Source organism: Bufo gargarizans, chromosome 4 (genome assembly GCF_014858855.1).
Source record: "Bufo gargarizans isolate SCDJY-AF-19 chromosome 4, ASM1485885v1, whole genome shotgun sequence".
In the NCBI taxonomy this organism is placed as follows: domain Eukaryota; kingdom Metazoa; phylum Chordata; class Amphibia; order Anura; family Bufonidae; genus Bufo; species Bufo gargarizans.
This window is the reverse complement of record NC_058083.1, coordinates 44,568,746-44,587,242: the sequence shown is the minus strand read 5'-3', so window position 1 is coordinate 44,587,242 and position 18,497 is coordinate 44,568,746. Positions and strand designations below refer to the sequence as shown.

Genomic DNA, 18,497 nt, shown 5'->3' with positions numbered 1-18,497 from the left:
GGGCTGAGCAGAGACGACCTGTCCCAGACCTCTGTCTAATTATAAGCTAAACTGTGATATTTCTGTCTCCGCTGTCTAATTTTAAAGCTGCGCTCTCACTTTTCCATGTATTTATAGTTTTTCCTGCCCTCAAAGTACCGGGACATGTATGTGTGCGCACTATTTTAGACCATGGAGCTTTATCTGTTTGATGCGTCCCAGATGTGGTGTGTATCATGGCATAGTCTCCACAGTACAGTCAGAATGAATTTAAGGAAATATGCTTAGAGCAGGCTCTCAGTGGGCGGAGCATGACATAAGTGTTTTCTGTTTATGGCTTTGATTTCCTGTGTCATGTACTCTCCCCCCTCCCCCAGGCTCTGCACCAGGGATACCACGATATAGTTCTTTCCAGAAATGCTTTTTGGACCAGTGAGCCAGGTCCCCCCCCCCCCCTTCCCCCTCCCCCTCATCCTGGACATCCCCTTTTAATTTCAGGCTTCATTCTCATATTGTAATACTGACCAGCAGTAGTCTGTTTGAGTATTGCTATGCTGCAGTGTAAAGCATGGGAAACTGACAAAGTAGTAAACTGCTCTTTGACTCCTAGATTAGCACATTGAATTGGAGACAGAAAGCTCAGTGCAGCCAGCTGGAGTCAGTAGTCATTGCTGAACCTTTTGTCTGTATTGTACACCAAAGCTACATTTACAACTCTGGATGCTGCAGAGCTGAAATCCTGTAGTATTTCATGCTGGTTCAGTGTCTGCAGAGAACAATATACTCTTAGTAATATAGGGAAACTAAATAACCCTGTGTGTGTGTTTTTTCAGGTTTAAAAAATATTGTTCTGGTTTTGGAGGAAATACGCAGTCACAAACCTATGGCGTCTGCTGTGCACATAGGTGTAAATCGGGTTAGAGGTGAGGTCGGGGAGGTATGTGAGACAACCTGCAGTGGAATGTTGTCTGGTGTGTATACACGGTATTCCGCACTTCAGCGTCCTCTGGCGACTCTGAGAAAGTATTGTATACCCCGGGCTATGGAACTAATGTGATACGGAGTCAGCAGAAATGTGCTGCACGTGATCTCCGAAGCCACAGGGCCGTGCTGTAAGGACGATGTGCACATTTATGATCATCTTGCCTTCCCAATGGGCTTCTATTGCCATGCATGATCTGTGGAGAGCTGTGGCGGTATGCAAATGTTATGCCCCTCCCCTTATTGAGGCTCCTCCCTCCAGTCTGTGTGCAGTAGTATTGCGGTAATCTTTATCTCGCGCATGGTGTAGTTTGTCGTTGAGATTCTCAGTCCTTGCAGTGATGTAATTTCTCCCTGGGGTTTTGTTTGCACCCAGTAGCCAATCAGAAGAAGCACAGCTGCAGTGTAAAGTATGGAAGGGGTAGGGACAGGTCACACAAATAAAAGGTTACTGTGAATGGGACTCTGCTTCCTCTAGTACCTTTCCCTTCGTGAACCTTGGCGGAACTGGGCAAACTAAATCGGTGAGGTCCATTGAGCACTGGATCCGATAGTATTATAGCATGCTGGAATTTGTAGTACATGTCAGCTGATGATGGTTTTCTTATGCTCATATGTTCCAAAATCGTGAATTTGGCACTGTTTCGTATCGATGCCTGTCCCTTTAATTGAAGGAAGATCCTGTGATGAATTAATCGGGGGTCAGTTGGGGCACCGGCAAAATGGAACCTCATCTGAGGACTTTTGGGAGTAAAACCAGTTTGCTGTTTGGATCGAGAGGTCGAAATCGGCCACATGCATATTGAAAACAGCACTAAGGGAGCACACCACGTCCTCTGATCCCCGGTGCACCAGACCTAATGGAAACGATAAGAAAAATTTTGAAGAAAAAAAAAAACTTAACATTTTCAAGATTTCCATATGCTGTCACTGAATATACATATCTCTGTATCCCTCCGATGGTTCTTATTGTTGTAAAAGAGCGCTCTGACACACTGTAACGAACCCTGTACCTGCGTCAGCAGGACTTAGTCCTAGCGGATTATGGTACATGAGATGATGCAAATTTCCATGCTTTTATTTTCTTTTATGCTGCTTTTTTGAAACGTGGTGATATGGGGTAATACTGATACAGCTTTAGTTTACACTGTGTGGCCATGCTGCAGTTACAGAGACAGCGGAGCCTCCAGGTGTAATGGTAACGCCCCCGTTGCTCCTAGAGACTCATTTGCATATATTAAAACCTCACTTTTCTCAGCAATATGGGCACATAGGAACATAGGACCAACACAGATGCCTTCAGCTGCCAAGTGCACATGTAACAGGTCAGACAGCGTCATAGGTACAAAACTGCTGACAGATGCCCTGTAAGATGAATTCACAGGAGGACCCCTTTAAGGACGGGGCCTACAGGTGCATTGCCTTTGAATAAATAAATAAATTGCTAATATTTTCAGTGCGTCCTGTGATCCCATTTTTATTTAATTTTTTTTAATCCCCCTCCCCCCCCCCCCCCCCCATCCACATAAATGTTAATGATTCTTAGACATAATATTTGACACAATCATTCTGCCGGTGACGAGGCGCGAGGCTTCTTTACGGCTCGTCAGCTGTGAGGAGACATAATTAAAGACTGACGATAATGATTGACACCGCACCCGGCGCTCGTTATCCCCCCCAGCCTGGGAAGACGACGACGCTCCGACACCCCACTTACTGCTACATCAAAACAAGATTATTTATGCTGAAGAGACATGAAGGAGCGCGGCGGCATCAGGCAGACACAGCGCAGATTTATGGCTGGTAAACAATGAATATGGATGCACCACAAAATCTTCATTACTAGGCAGCTGTTTAAGATATATTAAAGGGAACTAATCTCCCTGCTCCGCTCCCCCAGGAATACATGGCGTGCAGTGTCTGCGGACGCGAGCAAGAATGTAACGCCAATGCTGGGAGGTAGATCAGAGGATGACCATTATCTGCAGAGCGTTATAGGGGCCTGTACCTTTAATTACTACTGCTCTCTGTATTGCTACCACTACCACACACTTCAGGCAGAGTAGTGCTATATTCTTGTACATAGGAGCAGTATTATAGTAGTTATATTCTTGTACATAGGAGGCAGTATTATAGTAGTTATATTCTTGTACATAGGAGCAGTATTATAGTAGTTATATTCTTGTACATAAGAGACAGTATTATAGCAGTTATATTCTTGTACATAGGAGCAGTATTATAGTAGTTATATTCTTGCACATAGGAGGCAGTATTATAGTAGTTATATTCTTGTACATAGGAGGCAGTATTATAGTAGTTATATTCTTGTACATAGGAGGCAGTATTATAGTAGTTATATTCTTGTACATAGGAGGCAGTATTATAGTAGTTATATTCTTGTACATAGGAGGCAGTATTATAGTAGTTATATTCTTGTACATAGGAGGCAGTATTATAGTAGTTATATTCTTGTACATAGGAGGCAGTATTATAGTAGTTATATTCTTGTACATAGGAGGCAGTATTATAGTAGTTATATTCTTGTACATAGGAGCAGTATTATAGTAGTTAGTCTTGTACATAGGAGCAGTATTATAGTAGTTATATTCTTGTACATAGGAGACAGTATTATAGTAGTTAGTCTTGTACATAGGAGCAGTATTATAGTAGTTATATTCTTGTACATAGGAGCAGTATTATAGTAGTTATATTCTTGTACATAGGAGCAGTATTATAGTAGTTATATTATTGTACATAGGAGCAGTATTATAGTAGTTATATTCTTGTACATAGGAGGCAGTATTATAGTAGTTATATTCTTGTACACAGGAGCAGTATTATAGTAGTTATATTCTTGTACATAGGAGGCAGTATTATAGTAGTTATATTCTTGTACACAGGAGCAGTATTATAGTAGTTATATTCTTGTACATAAGAGACAGTATTATAGCAGTTATATTGTTGTACATAGGAGGCAGTATTATAGTAGTTATATTCTTGTACATAGGAGGCAGTATTATAGTAGTTATATTCTTGTACATAGGAGCAGTATTATAGTAGTTAGTCTTGTACATAGGAGCAGTATTATAGTAGTTATATTCTTGTACATAGGAGACAGTATTATAGTAGTTAGTCTTGTACATAGGAGCAGTATTATAGTAGTTATATTCTTGTACATAGGAGAAGTATTATAGTAGTTATATTCTTGTACATAGGAGCAGTATTATAGTAGTTATATTATTGTACATAGGAGGCAGTATTATAGTAGTTATATTCTTGTACACAGGAGCAGTATTATAGTAGTTATATTCTTGTACATAGGAGGCAGTATTATAGTAGTTATATTCTTGTACATAGGAGGCAGTATTATAGTAGTTATATTCTTGTACATAGGAGCAGTATTATAGTAGTTATATTCTTGTATATAGGAGGCAGTATTATAGTAGTTATATTCTTGTACATATGAGCAGTATTATAGTAGTTATATTCTTGTACATAGGAGCAGTATTATAGTAGTTATATTCTTGTACATAGGAGGCAGTATTATAGTAGTTATATTCTTGCACATAGGAGGCAGTATTATAGTAGTTATATTCTTGCACATAGGAGGCAGTATTATAATAGTTATATTCTTGCACATAGGAGGCAGTATTATAGTAGTTATATTCTTGTACATAGGAGCAGTATTCTAGTAGTTATATTCTTGTACATAGGAGGCAGTATTATAGTAGTTATATTCTTGCACATAGGAGGCAGTATTATAGTAGTTATATTCTTGTACATAGGAGCAGTATTCTAGTAGTTATATTCTTGTACATACGAGGCAGTATTATAGTAGTTAGAGACCTGACGGCCCTTTTTGTGAGCATGTTTTGTGCCCTGAGCCGTTTTTACTTCCTCACTTAAGCCTCATTTAAACATCAGTGTTTGGTCAGTGATTTCCATCAGTGATTGTGAGCCAAAGCCAGAATTGGGGCCTCCACAGACATAATATATAAGGGAGAGATATGCACCTGTCCTGTGTTTAGAGCCGCACCTGGTTTTGGCCTTTCCCACGGGCGAGTTTTCAGCACGGGTGCAATGCGTGAGGTGAACGCATTGAATCCAGACCCGTTCTCTTTAATGGGGCTGTGCAGATGAGCGGTAATTTTAACGCATCACTTGTGCGTTGCATGAAAATCACACTTCGCAGCATGTTCTATATTCTGCGTTTTTCACGCAACGCAGGCCCCATAGAAATGAATGGGTCTGCGTGAAAATCGCAAGCAAGTGCAGATGCGGTGCAATTTTCACTCGTGGTTGCTAAGAGATGATAGGAATGAAAGCTACCCCGGACCTCATTAAAGTGTATTCCCTGTATTTTCTCTTATAACGTGGTTATCAGGGAAAATAATAGCATTCCTAATACAGAATGCTTAGTAAAATGTCAATTGAGGGGTTAAAAAATAAAAATAAATGAACTCTCCTCATCCAATTGATCGCGCAGCCTGAAAGAAGCAAGAAGACAATGCCGGCTGTGCGATCAATTGGATGAGGAGAGTTCATTTATTTTTATTTTTTAACCCCTCAATTGACATTTTACTAAGCATTCTGTATTAGGAATGCTATTATTTTCCCTGATAACATGAAAATAATAAAATCTACAGAACACGTTACCCGAACTACAGTGAAGAGGTCCGGGTACCACAGTCAGGTTTTTTTTATCACGCACGTGCAAAACTGAACGCAACGCAATCACAGTCAAAACTGACTGAAATCGCGTGCTCACTCGCGCGGGTTTCTTGCAGTGCACACGCGATGCATCCGGAGCAAAAAGAGGCCTTAGAGTCACTGATGGAAATCGCTGACGTGTGAAGGAGGCCTTACTTTCTGCAGCTCTTAGTACTTACATTACTCTGCAGGTACAGAAAGCACAGGGGACGCGCTCAGTCTGAAGTATTTGCCTCACCATTTGGTCCTGGGGGGTCTTCAGAACATGCATTATGTATTGACTGCAGTGGGTGATATTAGCAGTGTGCCGCCAGCAGGCTTCACGCCTACATGGGAGTAGTAGTCCCCTCGCGGTGCCCCGTCCATTGTAAGGGTTAATGGTGGCTGGCTAGAAGGAAATATTAGAAGCCATCCAGGAGAGATGTGTGATTTCCTGAGGGGCCGGCGCAGGTTATATTGGGGGCCACTTCATTACAGGCTCGAAGTCTGCGCTGATCTGGGCTCTGTTTAATCTCCGCTGCGCGCTCTCCTGAGCATTGCAAATTATGTCAGGGCAGCACAGCGGCATCCGCGAGGTGCGCGGTTTTCTGTTACTATGGAAACCTTAAAGTGGATGTCCATCTGCTTTCATTTTTTTTACACTTTTTTAGTATGTTTTATAATTATGAATCCTAATTACATACTTTATGATTGTAGTAATCCTTATGTCTCCTGTCTCTGCGCTCCCTGCTCTGTTTTGGCACGGGTATGTTTCAAGTCGCCGGACCGTCCCTTGGACTGAGACAGTCCTTATAGTAATGTCGTCTGACAGTTACGGACAGTTCAGAAAACAGACGGTGACACCTTGCAAAAAGACAGATTTTTATTTTATTTTTATTTATTTATTTTTACATTTTTAATAAAGACCTATTGAAAAAAGCATTTTAGCCCAAAATGAAAAACTAAATAAAATTTTTTAAGCCTCCTCTTTGCGGCTTCATTTGGAGATGCAAAAAAAAGCTGCGGCGTGAGCGCAGCCCGGCCTCATTTATTCCCATAGGAAGTCGGTTTCCGCCGACTGTTCTGATTTTTTTTGTCTTGTTGTCCGCCAGAAGTCACTGCCTGCTGGGAGTTGTAGTTTGTCAGCAGCTGGAGAGCCGCAGGTCAGAGGTCACCGTCTTGCATAGTCGTGGCATCGGTCCCCTGATTATATTGCAGCGCCGTGCGGTGACCTCCTGGCATTGAGCGTACATCAATGGGCCGCAGTAAGGGACTGGTGTGGCCAGTGATGGGGCAGTAACCAGTCCCTTTCATGCTGCGTTTGCTCCATGCTTGTATACCTTCTGCAGATATCCGGTATTCTGACGCTGTTTAACCCCCAAAACGTTACATTTCCAGCTCACTTTTTTACAAATGCTCCGCGTGCAGGGAATAAACAGGTAGTCCATACAGCATGTGGTGAGAGGGGTTTCCGGCGCTGTGATGCATTAGGAGGAAGCTTCTACTAAAAAAGTAACATGAATCCATGTACAGACAATTCCTTACAACGTGCGGTAGTTGACGCTTTTCGTTACAACTAAGGACACTGGTCCGAAACGTGTCAACTACTGCATGTTGTAAGGAATTGTCTGTACATGGATTCATGTTACTTTTCAGTAGAAGCTTCCTCCTAATGTATCACAGCGCCGGAAACCTCTCTTCTCACATGCTGTTTAACCCCTGTGCTGCTGGACAGCTCTCCATGCTGCTTAGTGCTAGGCTGTTACTACACTTGGTGCACCGACAGATGGTTAAGTGATCGGGGTGGTTATTGTTTTCGGTGTCGTTCCCCCTCCTGTGTACATGGTTTTGTGAATGAACAGCAGGGTTTCCGGTTCAGGGGAAGGGGGGTGGGGGGGGGGGGATTGGCTTCCTCTGGTATCACTAATATGAATTGGGCAGATGACCAGGCTGAGGGATGAGGAGTGTAGAATTGCTTCCCCCCCCCCCCCCCCCCCCCGCGCTCCTCCTGGAAATGCCAGGCAGCGCAGTCACATGATGCAGGAGGCACGCCGCCCACAGGGCAAGCGCCTGCATGTTCACCAGGAGAGGCCGATCCCCCTCCGGCTGCTGAAGTGCAAGCTCCTGCGCTCACTTACAATTTTTTTTTTTTATGACTTCTTAGTTACAAAGAGACTGTGAGCTCCAGTGGAGACAGGAAGCAGTGGTAGTATCTATACAGCGCAATATAAGTAAATGACAAAGACCAATTCCACCCATCAGCTGCGGAGTGTGATCGTTCCCTGCAGGGCAGCGGCAGAGTGTGATCGTTCCCTGCAGGGCAGCGGCAGAGTGTGATCGTTCCCTGCGGGGCAGCGGCAGAGTGTGATCGTTCCCTGCGGGGCAGCGGCAGAGTGTGATCGTTCCCTGCGGGGCAGCGGCAGAGTGTGATCGTTCCCTGCGGGGCAGCGGCAGAGTGTGATCGTTCCCTGCGGGGCAGCGGCAGAGTGTGATCGTTCCCTGCGGGGCAGCGGCAGAGTGTGATCGTTCCCTGCGGGGCAGCGGCAGAGTGTGATCGTTCCCTGCGGGGCAGCGGCAGAGTGTGATCGTTCCCTGCGGGGCAGCGGCAGAGTGTGATCGTTCCCTGCGGGGCAGCGGCAGAGTGTGATCGTTCCCTGCGGGGCAGCGGCAGAGTGTGATCGTTCCCTGCGGGGCAGCGGCAGAGTGTGATCGTTCCCTGCGGGGCAGCGGCAGAGTGTGATCGTTCCCTGCGGGGCAGCGGCAGAGTGTGATCGTTCCCTGCGGGGCAGCGGCAGAGTGTGATCGTTCCCTGCGGGGCAGCGGCAGAGTGTGATCGTTCCCTGCGGGGCAGCGGCAGAGTGTGATCGTTCCCTGCGGGGCAGCGGCAGAGTGTGATCGTTCCCTGCGGGGCAGCGGCAGAGTGTGATCGTTCCCTGCGGGGCAGCGGCAGAGGGTGCAGCTGTAAGGAGGTCTGGCCCTGGGATTCTGTAGTTGTCAGCCATGCAGTTGTCGAGCATACAGCATGCAGGCTGCCAAAGTTGAATGGACACTTGATTCTGAAATCTGAACCCTTGGTGACACATGGAAATTGAGGTTTGATGGCAGCTGACCCCACTTCCTCCAGTTACACCCGGTGGTCCGGGAAGCTGAGCTACGAGGCGCTGTATGGCGAGAGTATCCTGCTGTCTGATGGTGCTGCCATACAGCCATCCTAAAAGGGGTTGCCCCATGACAAACACTTATATGCACAGCATATGGGTTAAGTGTCTGGTCAGCGAGGGTCTTGCTTCTGGGGCCCCCACTGATCTCAAATACAGGGGCCCCCACTGATCTCAAATACAGGGGCCCGTATTCTCCTGTCACGCCCGCGCGCTGTCTCTATTCCGTTCTGCGGGAGCAGTAGGGATCTCCAGGAGTTGGATAGCAGCCGCGCTTATGGGGGGGATACGAGATCCCCCTTCTCACATGGATAGGAGATAAGTGTTTGTCATATAACAAAACCTTTTAAGATCTCTGCATGCTGTCAGTGGATGGAAACAGGGGCCAAAAAACGTTATACAGTGTACTCCTCACAGCTGAGTCTGCTGCGGTTGTATGCAGTCCACACAGCTGCAGATCTGTCCGTGTATCAGTTGGACATGACAGCAAGCAGTTATTTTGACCATGGCAAGGAATATTTTGCAGCTTCTCCAGTTTCCTCACACTTGTTGAGATCCGCAGTCCTTCGGGCGCTTTCGCCGCCCCCTCTCCTCTGCATTCCACACGTCAGCCCCGTGTCATCCCAAGTCAGTAAATCTGGTCCTAACACTTACCTGCCCGCCTGGTCGTTCCAGCCTTGGGGCAGCCCCCCCCCCCCACCCCCCCCCCCCCCCACTCCAGTCTCAGACCTGTATGAAGTGCCGTTCTCTGCCCAAATTTGGGGAAACCAAGACGTTCCGTCCCGGATGCTGGTTTTCCAGTAAGGAAATTTTAAAGGATTTCTCATCTAATTTTATTTTCACATGGATGGGCACTGGGCACAGTTAAAGCCCAGCAAGCTGCCAGTCCTGCTGTGACTACTGGGAGGGAATGGGTGGGGGGGGGGAATGGGATCACTAGAAAAGGGGGGGCTGTTGTGACCACTGAAAGGTGGGGGGTGGGACTACTAAGTACATGGAGGGCCCGCTGTGACGTGGGAGGCTAGACTGGTTAGGTGCGTGGTAAAACATAAGTGTATGTCTATGTGGTGTGGTAGTTCCGCTGCTCTCTGCTGCCCCCTGTCTGTTGTGTGCACACAGTGACAGTATTTACTGCAGGGATGTGATGTCACCTCCTGAGCATAACCTCAAGTCATCTGTGAGGCCGAGCTTGCATGTCCCTGGTCCTTCAGCTGAGGTTTTGCTACAATTGTATCCAGTCTAGACACTCCTTAGTGAGGTGACTACATCAGTTACATCCCGTCCTACAGTCATCTTCTCCCCAACCTACAATGGCTGATACCAGGGAGTAATAGATTGTATTCTCCCATCCTACAGTCGCTTTCTGTGCACCTAGTTTGCGGAGTACACGGTTTTCACTTGGTGGTATAGCGGTACATGGCCATTTTTGCAGTTTGCCCTGGAAGTTGCCTTTTTACTATCCGCTCTTCTGTTCAGCCATTGATTGACCGTGTGTGATGTGACCCATATGGCGGCATAATAAATGACCGTTTCCTCCTCCCTCCATCAGGTTGTGCGGACCGAGAAGAACAGCCTGAATAATCGCTTCCTTCCCTGGGACGAGATAGAGACCGAGGCCGTGCTCTCCATCGATGATGACGCTCACCTCCGGCACGATGAGATCATGTTTGGCTTCCGGTAAGTGCTTTGTTCAGACCTGGTCTCACGTGTTTTATGTCTATTGTGTTATCTTGTGCTGATCCTGAGTTACATCTTGTATTAGAATAGTGAGTGCAGCTCTGCAGTATAATACAGGATGTAACTCAGGATAAGTAATGTAATGTATGTACACAGTGACTGCACCAGCAGAATAGTGAGTGCAGCTCTGGAGTATAATACAGGATGTAACTCAGGATCAGTACAGGATAAGTAATGTATGTACACAGTGACTGCACCAGCAGAATAGTGAGTGCAGCTCTGGAGTATAATACAGGATGTAACTCAGGATCAGTACAGGATAAGTAATGTAATGTATGTACACAGTGACTGCACCAGCAGAATAGTGAGTGCAGCTCTGGAGTATAATACAGGATGTAACTCAGGATCAGTACAGGATAAGTAATGTAAGGTATGTACACAGTGACTGCACCAGCAGAATAGTGAGTGCAGCTCTGGAGTATAATACAGGATGTAACTCAGGATCAGTACAGGATAAGTAATGTAATGTATGTACACAGTGACTGCACCAGCAGAATAGTGAGTGCAGCTCTGGAGTATAATACAGGATGTAACTCAGGATCAGTACAGGATAAGTAATGTAATGTATGTACACAGTGACTCCACCAGCAGAATAGTGAGTGCTGCTCTGGAGTATAATACAGGATGTAACTCAGGATCAGTACAGGATAAGTAATGTATGTACACAGTGACTGCACCAGCAGAATAGTGAGTGCTGCTCTGGAGTATAATACAGGATGTAACTCAGGATCAGTACAGGATAAGTAATGTATGTACACAGTGACTCCACCAGCAGAATAGTGAGTGCAGCTCTGGAGTATAATACAGGATGGAACTCAGGATAAGAATTAATCTTATAAATTGTGGTCTTCAGTGGACGTTGCATGTAAAGATGGGTTTATCTGTTTTTGCTTGAATATACTTGATTGAAACATTTTTTTCTAACCAAACATTTCTGGCTTATCCTGTGGACATAGCTTATGGAATATCCCAGAAAAAAAACATTCAGGTATGATGGTGTGATACCAGACATAGACCACGGACACGAGTGGTGCTGTTCTGGCAAACAGAAATCGGGCCCTTATTTCCTGTTGTGAAGAGCCCTTCAGGGGATTGCACAACTAGCAATTCCCTAATCCGTTCCTGTAGTCAGAATAGGTGAATGGAGACCTTACATTGAGAAGCTGCACACCGCCCTCTAGTGGTGAAGCCTCAGCAGTGCACGCCCCCAGTCTAACCTATGACCGTAAAAGCCATAACTGAGATTTACTATGAACATGTTTGCACAGTAAACAGCTCATCGGCAGTGTTCGCGAGCCTCTCTGTATGAATTACCTTCAGCCATAAAACCTTACTGCCGGCGCTGTGAGGGAGATATAAACCTGGCCGCGCTGTAACTCTCAGCTGGGAGCGTCGTCTTCCCGCAGAAGCGATGTTGTGTAAGCGGGTGGAGGACGGATCATTACTGCGCACCCAGTCGGAGGGCAGCACAATTTGTCATCGGGTGGCGGTGCAGAAGCTTCTTGTTAATCTTCTGTTACATTTCAGTTAAAGTTGTGAATTTTAGCTTCTTTCCTTTTTTTTTGTTTTAAGTCTTAAACTGAAAATCAGTTTGTAGTGCTAGGACCCAGAGACTCAGCAGCACCTGGGAGTTATAGTTCTTCAGTGAATGGATAGAAAGTGATACGTTTTTGCATCTCATAGAAGTGAATAGGTTCCAGTGCTGTAAAGGGGTTGTCCAGAATTAGGAAGACATGGCGGCGTACCTCTACGTATGGTGCCCCCCGTCCAAGGGTGGTGGCTGTACTGCAACTCGGCCTCATACCAGACACAAACGTTGTCTTCTCCTTCTCTATTTTCTTCTCCTTTTTGTTGTCTTTTGTCCTCTTCTTTCTTTTCCTTCCTCCCTCCTCTTCCCCCCCCCCCCTTTCATTTTCCTTCCTCTTTCTTGCTACTTTCATTTCCTTTCTCCTCTTCCACATTTTCCTTCTATCCCTTTTCTTTCCATTCCTTTCCTTCCTAACTATTGCTTCCTTCCTTCATCCTTATTTTCCTTAAAGGGACTCTGTCACCAGTTTCTAACCCCCCCTTTTAAAACTATTGTTCTCTCCATGGTGCCCTTGTCATTACAAAGCTGTTGTTATAAGATAAATCCGCCGTGTAGTTTTGATAAAAATCGCTTTTATCTAACCTGTCAATCCTCTGGATAAGGTGCCCAGGGCGTTTCTGAAGGTCTGAATCTGCCGCTTTTCGCCGCCGCCGTTGGTGCCCAGCTCCTCCCATGATCCTTTCAGCGCCACCTCGATGTAATGAAATCCGCCTCCGGCTCTCCTCAGTGCCCCCTCCTCCTTTTCAAAGATCCCGCGCGTGCGCACAGGCCTGTGCCTGATGCGCCCGTGCGGACTTTTAGATTCTGCCTCGTTGAGCGAAGTGCGCATGCGCGCGCGCATATGCGCGAACGCGCACTTCGCTCCACGAGGCAGAATCTAAAAGTCCGCACGGGCGCATCAGGCACAGGCCTGTGCGCACGCGCGGGATCTTTGAAAAGGAGGAGGGGGCACTGAGGAGAGCCGGAGGCGGATTTCATTACATCGAGGTGGGGCTGAAAGGATCATGGGAGGAGCTGGGCACCAACGGCGGCGGCGGAGAGCGGCAGATTCAGACCCTCAGAAACGCCCTGGGCACCTTATACTGAAGATTGACAGGTTAGATAAAAGCGATTTTTATCAAAACTACACGGCGGATTTATCTTATAACAACAGCTTTGTAATGACAAGGGCACCATGGAGAGAACAATAGTTATAAAAGGGGGGGTTAGAAACTGGTGACAGAGTCCCTTTAATTCCTTCCTCACCTTCCTACCTTCCTTCCTTCCTCTACCTACCTATCCTTCCTTCCTTCCTTCCTACCTACCTACCTATCCTTCCTTCCTTCCTTCCTACCTACCTACCTACCTATCCTTCCTTCCTTCCTCTACCTACCTATCCTTCCTTCCTTCCTCTACCTACCTATCCTTCCTTCCTTCCTTCCTCTACCTACCTTCTCCTCCATTTTCTTTCCCACTTTACTCCTTCCTTAAATGCTGGCACCCCACTGATTTTACTTTTGCACTGTGACCTCTTTAGAAGTTTTGCTGCACAGTGGGGGCCCCCTGCTGTGCAGGAAGTGCAGTTCCCTGCATACTGTGAGGGGGTCTGAGCTCTGCACCCCCCATCCACTGACAGTTGTGGACGCTATAGCCGTGGCTCCCCTGGGCACTGCAGGAGCTCTGTAATTATATCAGCCAGTGCTAATGACTTACTAGAACGTTCCTGATGTCTAATCTCCGTAAAATAATGCAGTAATGATATTCTGAAGTGAAAAGGATGCCATTAATATCACTGGTGAGCATGTTGGTATTCGCTTCGTTACTTCTCAAGTCTCATCTCTGAAAAACACATTGTATGACAGAGGTATTGATTGGGGGGAATATACACTGCCTCCCCAGTCACGGTCAGTACGCGCGCCGCCTCCCCAGTCACGGTCAGTACGCGCGCCGCCTCCCCAGTCACGGTCAGTACGCGCGCCGCCTCCCCAGTCACGGTCAGTACGCGCGCCGCCTCCCCAGTCACGGTCAGTACGCGCGCCGCCTCCCCAGTCACGGTCAGTACGCGCGCCGCCTCCCCAGTCACGGTCAGTACGCGCGCCGCCTCCCCAGTCACGGTCAGTACGCGCGCCGCCTCCCCAGTCACGGTCAGTACGCGCGCCGCCTCCCCAGTCACGGTCAGTACGCGCGCCGCCTCCCCTCAGTTTGTACGTTGTATCACCAGTCACGTGTTCTTGTCTGTAGGGTCTGGAGAGAGGCCAGGGACCGCATTGTGGGATTTCCTGGACGTTATCACGCCTGGGACATCCCTCACCAGTCATGGCTCTACAACTCCAACTATTCCTGCGAGCTGTCCATGGTGCTGACCGGAGCCGCTTTCTTTCACAAGGTATGGTTGAGATCTTCGTCAAACTTATGGGGAAGGGAAAACACCCGAAATACTTCTCCAGCTCAGGACTTCTGAACTGAGGAGCAACTTCCTATGCTGCGGGGCTCCCATCTTATTGACTATGGGGGCAGGCAGACTGCTGATGTTGGTTTTGCAGGAATTGGAGAAGGTTGACCTCGGCCCTAGGGGGGCTGAGTATTGGTGCCATTCATGGTGCCAACGTTCCATTCACTGACAACAAAGAGGGGTCTTCAAAGTGGAAAATGCTAAATATATTATACAGTTGACTCATCCTGACTGTATGTCGTCTCCTTCCCCAGTACTACGCCTATCTCTACTCCTACGTGATGCCGCAGGCTATCCGGGACATGGTGGATGAGTATATCAACTGCGAGGACATTGCCATGAATTTCCTGGTCTCCCATATCACCAGGAAGCCTCCCATCAAGGTGAGTGCCGCTCTGCACAGACTGCCATCCCTAATATTGACCGCCCTCCATCACGCCTCTATTTCTGCTGCCTGCTAACAGCTCCCTAATGCATGTAAGTACTGTGTAATTGACCGAAGCATCGGAGGCCGGGCGGGAGGCCAGGTCTGAGCCGGGAGGGACCGCGAGCTCCACATCATTTAGGCATCGAGCTGCAAAACTGCCGTATCATTACTTCTCCTAATGGAGGTGAAAGCCCAGCATCTCCACGGCTTAGAAGTAAAACCAGGGCAGGGTTATGTTCCCTTGGCATGGTTTGCTTGCAGTCAGGATTAGTTTATGACAAAGCTAAATTTGCCTTGTACTGCAGTCACCTCCAGAGCTGCATGCAAAGTTTCTCCTCTGGGTACATTCACATGACTTGTTGATGACCTATCTTGAGACTAGATCATCAATAGCTTTAGCCCAGCGCAACCCCTTTAAGAATCTGTCATCTTAAAGGGACATTACACCTAGAAGGTCTGCAGAGTTTTCGAGAACACGTTCAGTTTTACCATAATCCCTTCCATTTTTGACGGACGCATGGTAGAGTGGGCGGGGATTAGTCTAGTGGGTGGGGCTTAGTGCTCCTGGTCTCCTATTACAAACATAGTGACGTGTTATACCTCGCTTTTTGCAGGTCACCTCCCGCTGGACCTTCCGCTGTCCCGGCTGCCCGCAGGCTCTCTCCCACGACGACTCGCACTTCCACGAGCGCCACAAATGCATTAACTTCTTTGTGAAGGTGTACGGATACATGCCGCTCTTATACACCCAGTTCCGCGTGGACTCCGTCCTCTTCAAGACCCGGCTTCCCCACGACAAGACGAAATGTTTCAAGTTCATATGAAGACGTCGATCCGGAGCCCGTCAACCCCCGGGGGGCGTCTTCCCCATGTCTTGATTCCAAGACGTTGCCTCAAGTCTTAATATAAAAAAAAAACAAAAAACTTTGAACTATAGGACGATACGCACTCTAAAATAAACCTAGGCTACACTGAAGGAGACGACTGTCCAGTTTTTTTTTTGTAAATTGAAATTTTCAAATTTAATTTTTCTTTAGTTTTTTTTATTGGTTTACCATACAAAAAACCCATTTGTGTGGTGACGCTTTTACCTGACCTCTCCAAGAGGGGCGGCTCAAGACCCCCATTTGATTCAGTGGAGTATCAAAAAAAGTTACTGTAATATCTTCTAATTCCCATACATACCCCTTATGAATTTTTTGTTTGTTTTTGGAAAATTGTTAAAAAAAACAATTCACCAATCTCAAGTGGAGACTTTGGAAGCTCGTCCCATTTTCGGAGATCACAATGCACAAAACTGCCAACCCCAACGTCCGTGCTTGACCCTCCAAATCGGCTGGCCACCACCCCAACCCCAAATCGCGCCCCTCGCCTACAGCTAGTCCCTACCAGTAAAGCACAGAAGCAGCTGCACCACTTTATTCTTAGATTCACCTTTGTACATTTAATAAATTGCTGTACAGCTCGACAGATGTAGACAGCGTATCTAGAAAACTTTTTGGATTCCCTCCCCTCCCGGGCAATTTAAGTGGTTACTGTTTACGGCCATAGACGTTCATAGTGATTGCGGCAAATCACATTTTGGATCAGAAGGTGAAGACCCTTTAAGCAGACTGTACCATTGCACCCAGCAGAGCGGTTTTATTTTTTACCGGGTACCGGGCACGAGTTATCTGCTGGTATTAAAGGAAAAATCCATTTTTTTTATTTTAGGATTAGTGATGTAGTCTCAACCTGTGGTAATTACTTCTCTTTTCTTTTAATTTTTATTATTTTTACGCTCAACAAGCAAAAGTTGAATAAAAACCATTGGTGAATATTGGATTTTCATGAAAAAAACAAAAATTATCCAGAAATGTAAAAGTTGCGTCAAAGGTTTGGAAACCAAGTACCTTGTCAGGTTCAAATGTGTTAAAGTGGGTAATGCGGGTCACGGACCAAGCACAATCTCCGGAGGAATGTGGGGGCGACTTAAACTGGGAGCAGCCATTTTGGGAGTAAAAATAAAGGGACGGTAATATTTTCTGTGCAGGTGGTTGTATGCTGTTGATCTGTTATCAGCCATTTTAGGATTGGGAGAGATGAACTACAATAAGTTTCTCAATAAATGAGTGACATGAAGTCTTAAAATATCCCTGTACCGATGATCAGTACTTAAAGCCTGTGATACGGAAAAATATATATTTTTGCATAATTTAGTGGTTACCTTAAATTTAAAGTGTCCATCTGCAGTCTTTATTTTCAGAACCCCTGATATTCACTTTACAGTGTGCATGTAGTTTCAAACTTTTGTTATGTGGACATGTCCCTTCCAGTAATGCATGCTAGATCAGTGCGTCCAGGATGCTGCTGTCTTCACTAGCTCTCATGTATCAGCACTGCTTCATTCCTGGGCTGATTTCTCCTTCTGTAGCTCAGGAGGGATCTGCTCTACCTTGTGCTGACAGACAGTAATTTCGAGGAGTGTTAAAGGGGTTGGCCAGTTTCCAATGTTGATAATTTTCATTGGTTTCAGGGTGGATTTGATTTAAATCGAAATGATTTAAATCACTTTTTAAATCACTAGTCAGTAAGGCTTGATTTAAATTATAGTTTTCTACATAAAGACTAATTCTTGCTGGTATAACTTATAATATACAAGTAGATGAAGATTTTTAGAATAACTTTTCATATTAGTTTGATTAGGTTGATTCTGTAGTCATAGGTTTGTAGAAGTTGGGATTAAGGTATTTGTCTCAACTCTGTTCATGTTCTAACATTTTTGCTGTGAAGAAGAGGCATGTGATCTCTGCTGAGTCAAATTCAGTTTTGAGAACTGCACAAGTAAACCAAGCATCTGTGATAATATCTTGTAGGCAGAGAAACTGCCCAATAATCTTACAAACACCTCTGGAAGAGCATGACATTGTGAATAGATTAATGGAATTTATTTACCAAAAAAATGAAACATATAGAAACATAGAATGTGTCGGCAGATAAGAACCATTTGGCCCATCTAGTCTGCCCAATATACTGAATACTATGAATAGCCCCTGGCCCTATCTTATATGAAGGATGGCCTTATGCCTATCCCATGCATGCTTAAACTCCTCCACTGTATTTGCAGCTACCACTTCTGCAGGAAGGCTATTCCATACTCTCTCAGTAAAGTAATACTTCCTGATATTACTTTTAAACCTTTGCCCCTCTAATTTAAAACTATGTCCTCTTGTAGCAGTTTTTCTTCTTTTAAATATTCTCTCCTCTTTTACCTTGTTGATTCCCTTTATGTATTTAGCAGTTTCTATCATATCCCCTCTGTCTCGTCTTTCTTCCAAGCTATACATGTTAAGGTCCTTTAATCTTTCCTGGTAAGTTTTATCCTGCAATCCATGTACCAGTTTAGTAGCTCTTCTCTGAACTCTCTCCAAAGTATCTATATCCTTCTGGAGATATGGTCTCCAGTACTGAGCACAATACTCCAGATGAGGTCTCACTAGTGCTCTGTAGAGCGGCATGAGCGCCTCC

At 45.9% G+C, this 18,497-nt stretch overlaps 1 protein-coding gene across 1 annotated transcript in view; it reads left to right on the top strand.

Moving 5' to 3' along the window:
• EXTL3 (exostosin like glycosyltransferase 3) overlaps positions 1-16,807 on the top strand; it is a 34,468-nt gene extending 17,661 nt beyond the window's left edge. Inside the window, exons 3-6 of the mRNA XM_044289983.1 lie at positions 10,357-10,484; positions 14,353-14,497; positions 14,818-14,946; positions 15,605-16,807. Coding sequence (XP_044145918.1) covers positions 10,357-10,484; positions 14,353-14,497; positions 14,818-14,946; positions 15,605-15,814 — 612 coding nt within the window. The 3' untranslated portion in view covers positions 15,815-16,807. The remainder of the gene's footprint in view (positions 1-10,356; positions 10,485-14,352; positions 14,498-14,817; positions 14,947-15,604) is intronic.
• Positions 16,808-18,497: the final 1,690 nt, after the last annotated feature.